Below are 10817 nucleotides of genomic sequence, written 5' to 3' on the forward strand. Positions count from 1 at the left end.
GGTTTGGTTTGGTTCCCAATTTGTATTACCCTTGAAACAAAGCAGTGTCTGTTGAACCTTCAAAAATGTTTATTGCATAACTTCTAGGAGCCATAAGACATAAAACTATACATACATACATGCATGCCATACATACATAATGATAAAAAGGAAAGATTAGGGGTTTTAGAACATGAACACAATTTTCTGTTCCAAATTTATAGTTTTGCTCTCATCCTGAAAAAGGTAGTGTGCCCAAATGTTCTTTTCCCCTTTCCAATCGTAGATAGCATATTGTGACCCCTTGAAGAGGATTTGACCTGCAGGTTGGGAACTACTGTCCTAAAGTACTAAAAGTGCCCATTAACTGGAAAAATCCCAGAGAAAGGGTTTAATTTTGATATCAGTTATATTTCAAACACTCTTATTTAGGTAAAATAACCAAAACCAACAAACGCACAGAGAGAACAGTGATCACTACAATTGCATCACACTTTGGTGTGTTACTCACTGTGTTATCACGGTTCAACCACATGGGGGAGCTTGTTCAACAGCCAGAAACACTCTGGCCTCCGCATAACAGTTAGATGGACTTCAGTGCCTCCTGATGGTGTTTTTGTGGTAAGTGCCTCTCCCTCTTCTTGTTTTGTCCCTCTTATTCCTCCCAAAGCCTTTCACCTTTAATCTCCGTCTGCCCAGTTTGTCTGTGTGTTGGAGACTGCGGTGTTTGTTCTTGTTTACATTGACGTGCTTCGGCGCCCCAGGGCAAAAATTAGCTGTTCGATTCCTGTTGTGTCCAACTTCCTTTCACGTACAGTGGACAGGGCACACCACAGAGATCTGCTTCACTACATTTTGCATAATGTGTTGTCATGGTTGGGGGGGGGGGTCAGAAATAATATCCATGTATACATAAGTGTTGCCTTTCATCAACTATCATCAGAGTCTGATTCAAATGTTGCTGAATTGTGTTTATGTAGGACCCTTGTACTTCTAGTGAGAAGCCCATTGAGAAGGTTTTCAGGGCCCTTTTAAGGTGCGTTCAGACCGAAAGCAATGTGAATTTTTGTCTTTTGCAAAAATTTTTGCTACTAGACTGTGTTTATTTGCCCCAAAGAGCCATTGTACCCACTGTACAGATGTTAGCTGTAAGCCAGCTAGCAAAACGAGAAAAAGATACTTACTCATCAACTGCACTGCGCTTATGAAGCAGATTCATGAAGCAGCAGGATATGCGTGTATTATTTGCTCAACTTGAAACATTTTCAACCCACGTGGACGGGCTGCCCTGAGCGAATACGTGTCCAATCGTGACTTTCCACAATCCTTTGGTGCACAACTGCCTCTAAAATTTTCTTTGTGTTCTGTTTGAACACACAGTTAAAACTAGGTTTTGACACGTACACAATCACAAGAAACGAAGTTGATATTGTACGTAAGTGGCGCAGGTTCCCTGACAAGTTACCAAAAGCCATGTAAGGCTTTGAGCTAAATGCTAACGTCAGCATGCTAACATGCTCCCAGTAACAATGCCAATGTTTAATGGGTGGGCCATAATGTTTACCATGCTCACCATCATAGTTTAGTGCGTTAGCATTTGCTAATTAGCACTAAACACAAAGTATAATTTAGGCTGATGGGAATGTCATTAGTTTTGCAGATCTTTGGTCAGAGTTACACCAAAATATTGTTCAAATGTTTGACCCGATGAGTAAACATAAAGAATGCGGAAAGTTATCAGAATCTATCCTGAGGATGAGCTTCATGATTGTCATGACAGACAATCCATCCAATATTTTTTAAGATATTTCAGTCTGGATCAAAGTGGTAGACCGACCGACCGACACGACTGACTGAATTTGCCATCCGTTGAGCAGCTAGCGTGGCTAAAAACCAGGCAGCAACCTGACATTCTGAAAAGTGAAGCCAATGCGGAAGTGCCTTTCACTTGCAATCCATTTAATGGCTCCCCTGGCTGTAAAAAGATTTCTGATTGATTGACGGCTGAAATGCCGAACTCTGGGGCCTCGAGGCATGTTGTTACCCGTTGGTAATCCAACCATGCTTTAAGAGACAAAGTGCAGCCATCTATGTTTGAATCCAAAGTCAAGACATATAAGATTTGTGTGATCTCGTCTATCCAGAAACAGGTGGTAATCATCATGGCTGGACTGTTGAAACATTGAGGGGATGTGCAATAGAGACTCAACAGAGACAATTCAAGCATTAACAGTGTAGACTGTTGTTTATTGGGTGCTTTGTTCATACAAACCATAACGCTGTTGCAAAGTGTTTGTATCTATTGATGAAAGTAAGAATAAAGTGCTTGTTCTTCAACTGTACATGTTGGACTAACTTTTCATGGCCCGTTTCAAGTGATTAGAACAATGGAATAAAAGGCTTATTTATCTAATGTGAAAAGTAACAGAACTCAAGCAGAAAGACAGAAGTTCAAAATACTGAAATATTTTATTTTTTACACAGAGAAAATAAGTCTGTTGAAGTTTGGCATTTGTGTCATGCCTCCTTTCAAATAAATGGATTTTTCTCTCATAGCATTTATGTATATGATGCATAATCATTTCAAAATTAAAACAAAATCATATCATATTTACAAATACTCAATGGAAATCAAGAACAAAAAAACTTGACTTAACTGTAGATCATATTGACTAAAACAAGAAAGCAATACAGTTTACAAGATACCTCATGATTTGAGAGAAATACCCGGTCGCCATGTTCAAAAGAAGATGAGCTGTGCGTTGTTTAGATGCTGATGTTACAACTGAAAGTGTAATACCTGGAAACAGAGCAAGTTATGATCGAAAGCCGAGTGGATTTTGTGACAGCTGTAAAAAATCTTTTATGTTCAAACTAGTTCAATACTTTGGTTGGATGCACACAGACAAAGAGAGGAAACAAATGGATGGGCCGCCATTACCATTGATTAAACTCCTGACTCTCTGCTGATGTATAAAGGTAGGGTGGGCTGTAGTCTGTCAAGGCTGATCTGATTCTCTGAGTCCAGAACGCACAGCATCTCCACCTTCTGCTCCTCCACAAATGTCTCTTTGAATCCCAAGTGAATGTCATCCCTTATCTTTACCTCTCTGTCACTTCTTACGTTCAGACTCCCCACCTCCTCTTTCACATCCTCCTCGTCGTCCCCGCAGCACAAGGCCACCTCGTTCTCGTAGCAGAAAGCGCTGGGGGAGTGAGGGCCCAGGATGTGGCGGGCTGCCCTCTGGGCAAATGGCGATGGAGACCGGGAGTAACTCGAGCTGGAGGATGAGGACTGCCCGCTACGACCCATCATCTGGTTTAGTTCCCTGGCACTGCAGTGAGGCGTAGATGGCACTTCGTAGGACTTATGGAAGCGGGAGTAGTCCACCTGGTAACGGTCACCCTTCTCAAAGACCACCGGCTCAAAGCGGTGACCCCACAGGATCTCCTTGGACAAGTAGGAGCTGCGGGCCTGAGTGGTCATAGCTGTGGCCTCCACCATCCCCTCCAGGATGACCACGATCTCAAAGTCTTCCTTGAGCAGGTCGTTGCGGGTCAGGTTATACAGAGGACTGTTCTTGTTGATCTCGTGGACCACCACCAGCGGCGACACCAGAAACAGCCGGTCCAGCCCGTCGTCATAGCCGACATCAATGTCTGTTTGCTCCAAAGGGAGGTACTCGCCCTCCGCCGTCACGTGCGGCTTAATGAGCTGAGCGCGAACATGTGCTTCAACAATGTGGCTCTTGCGCATGTTGCCCATGCGCCACATGAGGCACAGCTTGCCATCTCGCAGAGCGATGACGGCATTATGCGAGAACAGCAAGGTCTGCGCCCGCTTCTTGGGGCGCACCATCTTTGCCATGATGGTGCCGATCATGAAGGAGTCAATAATGCAGCCCACGATGGACTGGACCACCACAGTCATCACAGCGGCTGGGCACTCTTCGGTAACACACCGGAAGCCGTATCCAATGGTGGTCTGGGTCTCTATGGAGAAAAGGAAGGCCCCGATGAAACCCTGGATGTGGAGAATACATGGCCGCCATTCGTCTTTTCCGTCCCCTACGTTGTTTCGAGGATCCCCTTCCTTCACGGGTATGCGAAAGCTAAAGTCTCCGTGAATGAGCGCCACCCCCCAGAAGATCACGCCAAACAGCAGCCAAGACAGAAGGAAGGTGGTGGTGAAAATGAGCAGCAGATAGCGCCAGCGTATGTCCACGCAGGTGGTGAAAATGTCAGCCAGGTAGCGCCGTGGCTTATCTTCCATGTTGTTGAACACCACGTTGCACTGGCCGTTCTTTCTCACAAAGCGGCTGCGCAGGTGGCCGGTGCCCAGATCCAGGCCCAGACGACATGAAGGTGAAGCGCGGCAGCTTTTGTGGATGATGGGCTCATTTGTTACTCTCAAAGACAAAGCCCCTCTTGCCTCATCACGTCCTGGACACTCTCCTCCTCCTCCTTCTTCAGCCCGCATGCAGGCCCCCGACAGCGCCTGCTGAGTCAGAGAACTGTGGCCGTTGTGGAGGCCTAAGCTGGAGATCTTCAGGGCATCTTCGTCTGTGGAAACGATGCTGTATCTGGACGAACAGAGGGAAGAAAATTTGTTCAGGGGAATTGGCAGCTTATAAAGCTCTGAAACTCTCCGTTCTATAAGTATGAAAGCAAATACAATGTACAGACCTGTGGCTGCTTAGCTTACATACTTGTCCATATTTTCAAACAGTTTTCACATTTTACGTAACAAGAGAAAAGGCGTGAGCCGCTAACATTACCCTCAACTCTGAAAAATGCCAGGATTGGCTTGCATACAGTAGGGAAATACTACACAGTGGATGTATTAGTGGTGAAAGGTTTTTTTTTTTTTGTAAATACACTGTTTAATTCATTCTTTATGCTTTTGCTCTTGTGCTTTTGGTTTTGAAACAAATACACTACCCTCCAAACTCGTTAAATGCGGAGTATCTCCCCTACTACAGCTCCATGCACACTCCTTCAACATGTGAAGAAATCCAAAGCTTGCCAGACCTGCATTGCCTAGTTATTGTTACTAAGCTACGATTGCCAACAGTTAATTGGATTATTTTGGTGCCCTTTTCTTATACGTCACATTTTATAAAGGGTTTATCGATTGTAACTAATGTCTTTCTTACTGGTTTAACCATTTACCTTATTTTATCCCCATCAGTTATAAGTATAATCTAGAACAACCTTTAGGTTGACAGGCTGTAAAAAATCTCATGCTGTACAAAACGTCACGCCATTAATAAATCCTCATGATTCTCACACTTTCTAATAAACAAGCAAGTTTGCAGCTATAAATCTTGATACGCTATGTGTGAAGAGTAATAAACTATCACAGTTACACAAACTATAAACTCAATAAAGGATCATTACATACATGGGTTTCTCAACAAAAATTAGTGAGTCATCTGCATGGAAATATAAATGTTATGTATACAGGGTTTCTGTAATAATCCATCAAGTCTGCAGGTATAAATGTTCTTAATAGTTGTTAAATGTGTTGTCCAGATGCCCTGCAGCCATGTTCCATATGGAGGTAAAATGATCTATTTGAGGGTCCACCTGATAGTGTCCATTTTTCACTACCTGGCAACCCAAATGTTGTTCTAAATATTAACTTATAATTGAGCTATTACGTACCAGTTAATAATAAAATAAGCCCTTTATTAAGGTTGACTTATAAAAGCAGTACACATATGTTTAATATCTATAATTTTGTGGTGGCAGCAGTAATTTGTTGTTTTTGAGGTTGATATGGAACAAAACTATCCAAAACTTTCTTTTTATTTTCTTCAATAAAACAGTTGTGGGCACTGACGCAGTTCTATTCCCCATCGTCTCTTACCTATTGACTCGCACCGCTCCCATGGCACCGGTGATCATCAGGCTGTGTCTGCGAGGGCAGTAATGTAGGTTGGGGCGGGCAGTTCCAACCATTAAAGTACTGTTGCTGGACAGGGAGGCAGTATGAGCTCAGGTGCTTCTCGCATTTGTTGTCAGCGCTGCCTTCTCATGATACATTTTCTGTGAACAAAGAACATTTGATTAATCATCAGAATGGTGAACTTAAGTACATTTAACATGTAGTACTTTTAGCTAAATGCTAACATAAACATGCTAACATGCTCAGAATGACATTGTTAACATGCTAATGTTTACTGTGGCAAATAGTGTTTACCATGATTAGCACGCTAACATGCTAAACAGACGTGACCATGGTAACATCTGGTAATTAGCAGCAGTACGGCTGAGGCTGATGGGAATGACATTAGTTTTGCAAGACTTTGGTCATAGTTTTGGACAAATTGAAAATTTGACCTGAGCCAACTTTCATGGCAGATCATCCAACATTTGTTGAGATATTTCAGACTAAAAGCAGGGGATCAAGCGACATTGCCATCCATAGTGCCACGTCGCAAGCGCAACTAAAAATTAGAAGAATCAAAAATCTCTCTGTGCAAATTTTGGCCTCGCTCTAATGCACGGAGCAGACCAGACAGTTTTTTGGTGATGAAAGCTTATTGATTAGGTTCTTGCTAGTGGTTAGCCTTAGGGACCTTCATGGCCAACCAGGGGTGGAAAACCAGACAGGCAATGGAAGGGACAAAGGTCTAAAAAAGAGATGAATCAGTGGTAAGCTACTGTTAGAGGAACAATTGATCTGATGTTTGGCCTGATGACAAGATTGAAGGGTAATTTTGCTCGGCTTATTATGTCAGCAAGCTGGGAACCAAGAGAACCAAAAAGCACTGGGTTGCATAACCAATAGAAGGCCAATCGCACGCAACACGAAAGGGCAGCAGTTGTTGTTGTTGATGTTTTATGGTACCCGAATCCTTTCGGCTGATATAAGTAAATTAGTGACAATAAAAGGTAGTAATAGATTGTCTTGGGAAAGTCTCTGACAACTGCGGTTTAAAAGCCTTTGTTCTATATCACCGTCAATAACAAGTACACGCAAATAGAAACACACTCACACACACACAAACATGTACAGATTTTGATGGGATTTGTTGTCATGTAATGTGGGCCGTGTGTGTGTGTGTGTGTGTGTGTGTGTGTGTGTGTGTGTGTGTGACGCTTCAAGACTCTTTTTCCTGTTACACCAAGGACAGATGTTACGAACTGGCTGCTGATTGGCTGGATGAAGAGTGATTGTCGACTGGATAATCCCAAAAGGGCAGATGATTGCGTCAGCTCGATAACTCCCACAGCTGGAGGAGTGAGTCATCTACGTGAAGTCCCAACCTTTTCTCACAGAGTCCTTAAAGACGACAGCCAATATGCCAATACGGTCACCGCGTAGCTCAGTGTCAGTGCCAGCAGCATCATGAGCGGGATTAGGACAGAACAACACAGTTCACGAGCCAGTCTGCTTGAGTGAAAGACGTCATTATTGTGGTGTAATTCTGCTGAATTTATCTTTTGTTTTATTTTATACTGTTACTATTGGTGAGGAGAACCCCATGTTTTTTTTTACATCAGCATCGGTTGTTTTTTACATGTTGGTGTTGTTTCTAATGTTCCATGTGTTAATGTTGTTGGTTTGTTTTTATTTCCGTGTCATGCCAAACATTTGGTCCATTCAACATGGAATTACAAGACACAGCTATTTATAAAAAATATATAACATGCCTATTTCTTTTTTTAAATAAGTTGGTATATTGGAAAGGTCAATAAAGTTGCATTGCATTGTGTTATTTTATTACATTTTTCTGAGAATAATTCAGCGTTACTTCTGAAGAATGAGACTTGTGTTTCATCATTAGAATCATGCAAAGCTGAATGTATATCATATTCAGTTGTTGTTGAAATGACAGAGATGTGAGTGGACTGTTCTTTTGTCGACCTGTTGATAATGTAATGCAGTATAATAGTGTGTGGGGAAAGTGTTGTTGCCATGATGACCATCAGGTTTATAGTGGAACAGAGTTTTATACAAAACACCAAGACAAAGCTATCCACACTCGACGTCCACTAACTGGCTCTGCTTTTGGGCGCACGTAGACATGAAGTCCTAAAAATGCTCTGCTGTCATTTCCATGACAACTGAGCAAATTCCATCCAGACAAAAGCTATCGAGTGATCCTCGAGTCAAGACTGTTTTTGTCAAAACGCCAACTACGAAATTCAAAAATGATGTCAAAAACTCTCAAGATAAAAATGATAATCTTCACAAATGTGGCATGTGTTGCAGGAGCATTACACCGGTCCATTTGACTGGATTCATGTTATTGTTTTAGTATCTGTGACTTATCAAAGACCTAATCCATGTTCGTTTCATGCCTGCCCGGTGAAGCTGTGTTTACATTTCAATATATGACATTGAACCCAAAAGAACTGAGATTGTTTCATGTTTGTGGATGTAAATGCTTTTTTTCGTAAATGCTGATGTATATGTATGTTAGTAATTGTATGCCTGAATGACCAATAAATACCACCATTAACTCAATATTGCTACTAATTCAGCCAGTATCTGCCTGGCTTTATTTCTCAGCTGACGAGATCCCTGGGGGAGAGTACAAGTAATTAATGGCTGATCATCGTTACTGTATTGGCCGTCTCCATAGGAACATCTCTCCTCTCCCTCTATGGGGCTTTGTGTGTGTGTGTGTGTGTGTGTGTGTGTGTGTGTGTGTGTGTGTGTTTTGTGATGGTTTATCATGTGAGACAACTTGAGAGGAGGAGGTTGAGGAGGTGGTAAACTGACCGAGGAGAGGAGATGAGAGGAGAGGAGGGGTAAATAAGCCCTGGACCAGTGGAATTCATTGGCAGAAATGGTATATAAGTTTTCATGTTTTCATCAGTGTATAATCACCAGAAACTAGTTCTTATTTTTTATTATTTTAAACTGTCATTGTGTTTTTGTTGGTGCCTAAATTGAGCCTTTTATATGGGAGCGGGTCATCTTTATGGAGTCCACCATGTTTCTACAGCAGCCCAGAACGGACAAACCAAACAGTGGCTCTAGGTAGAGCCTTTTGCATTTTTATATGAACAAGTAAATCACAAGGTAGCCCCGCCCTAAATCATACCCTGCTTTATGGTCTATTGACTCTAAATGGACCATAATTTACTAAATGAACATCATGCTGTATTGAAGAAGACTTGAAACTAGAGATTGAGACCATAAACTCATGTTTGCCATGTTTGAATCAATAAGTAATAAATCAAGTGAGAAGTACAGTCGGGTTGTTTTCTAATTTTACTTTTATACAATCACGCTTCTTTTTGCAATCAGAGGAGTCGCCCCCTGATGGCCATTAGAAAGAATGCAAGTTTAAGGCACTTCCTCATCGGCTTCAAATTTCAGACGCAGAGGTTGCTGCCTGGTCTTTATGTAGTTGGTGTAACAATCTGCAACCTCACTGCTAGATGCCACTAAATCCTACATACTAGTCCTGTAATTTAGCCACCTACACTCATAAAGAAGCACCAAAACATGCAGTAAACCACAGCTGTCTACAAATACGGATTATTATTACTACGCAGAGTGTCGAAGACTCTGACGTAGCTCTTATCCAGGTACGTCAGTAGAACTAAACTGACATATATTACAGTATAATCTCATGCAAAGTAAAAGTATGGAGGGAGCCCTTGTCAAATACCAGATTAGTATGTCCCTTAATCTCCCAATCCAAACAACAATATGAAAGGTGGATGGCAGTTGCTGTGTGACCTGGTTTAAGCCCTTTTGTGTAATCTGAGATCCAATGATATGAGAAAGGAAGAGAGGGATAAGGAAAAAAAGGAATAAAGGCCATGAGGTCCTCTACGTTGGACAGAGTGTGAGAAAAAAAATACAGATTAAGATGAAGAGATAATGATGTTAGACAATGTTACTACAACGTGTAATGTCATTTACAGAAAAGTAAAAGATTTACACACAAACACACGCCAAATGTGCAATTCTTTGACAAAGGAATGTGTGAAAATGTGTGAGAGAGCTGCATTTGGTCATGCCCTGTATTTACACGACAATCCTTTCTCATTCTTCCTCTCTTTTTCTGTATCTTTGTATCTGTGTAATGTCTTTAAGTGGACATTCCACACAGTGGTCCACACAGTGTCCTAAAAAAATATGGACCTGTGTGTTTAACAGAGGAACATCATCCACATCATCAACACACACACACACACACACACACACACACACACACACACACACACACCAACAACAAATAACTCTTAACAGTAATAGATGAACAATAGAGTAGCTCATTTGTGTTCTCTACTACTTTCTAAATACATTTACTCAAGTTTTGAGCTACTTGTACTTTACACAAGTATTCCTGTTTTTTTTTGTTGGTCATTTATCCTTTTGCTGCACTAAATTTCAGATGCAAATATCAAACATTTGTTATAGATCCTCCTTAAATGCTGGTTACATGTTAATGCGTAGGTAATAATTTACTGTGTATGAAACATATGGCACTCTGAATAGGGACGTTTTGCATAATGAGTACTTTTATTTTTTTATTTTACGTATAATAATAATTATTATTTTTTGTTGTCATCCTACTAAACTAAGTATTGTTTAGTTCCTTAAGAGTAAAATAGAGAATAAAATGGAACTTAATACTTCATCTTTGCACATGCATCACTGTTGGAGGAAGTCAATGGCTCACACAGTGCAACCAGAAGTTATGACGGGGCAGTTTGCAAACTAAGCTGCAGCTGTGACGTGAATTGGTTTCATTGAGGCCACAGGAGCTGTCCAGTGCTGAAAATCAATCCAAAGCCTGCAGGAATAATCGACAGCTGGGAGAGGAGAGGTGGTGGGGGGGGGCAGGTGCGGGGATGAAGTATTA

The 10817-nt window shown here is 41.6% G+C and overlaps 1 protein-coding gene across 1 annotated transcript in view; it reads right to left on the minus strand.

The window, feature by feature from the left end:
• Positions 1-2109: 2109 nt before the first annotated feature.
• LOC116396976 (ATP-sensitive inward rectifier potassium channel 12-like) overlaps positions 2110-10817 on the minus strand; it is a 9434-nt gene continuing 726 nt past the window's right edge. Inside the window, exons 2-3 of the mRNA XM_031872037.1 lie at positions 5852-6030; positions 2110-4562 (exon numbers count right to left, since the gene is read on the minus strand). Of these exons, the coding sequence (XP_031727897.1) occupies positions 2927-4562; positions 5852-5943 (1728 nt within the window). The 5' untranslated portion in view covers positions 5944-6030 and the 3' untranslated portion in view covers positions 2110-2926. The remainder of the gene's footprint in view (positions 4563-5851; positions 6031-10817) is intronic.

The sequence above is a fragment of the Anarrhichthys ocellatus genome, unplaced genomic scaffold (assembly GCF_004355925.1).
Source record: "Anarrhichthys ocellatus isolate YVR2014 unplaced genomic scaffold, GSC_Weel_1.0 scaffold61, whole genome shotgun sequence".
NCBI classification, from domain to species: domain Eukaryota; kingdom Metazoa; phylum Chordata; class Actinopteri; order Perciformes; family Anarhichadidae; genus Anarrhichthys; species Anarrhichthys ocellatus.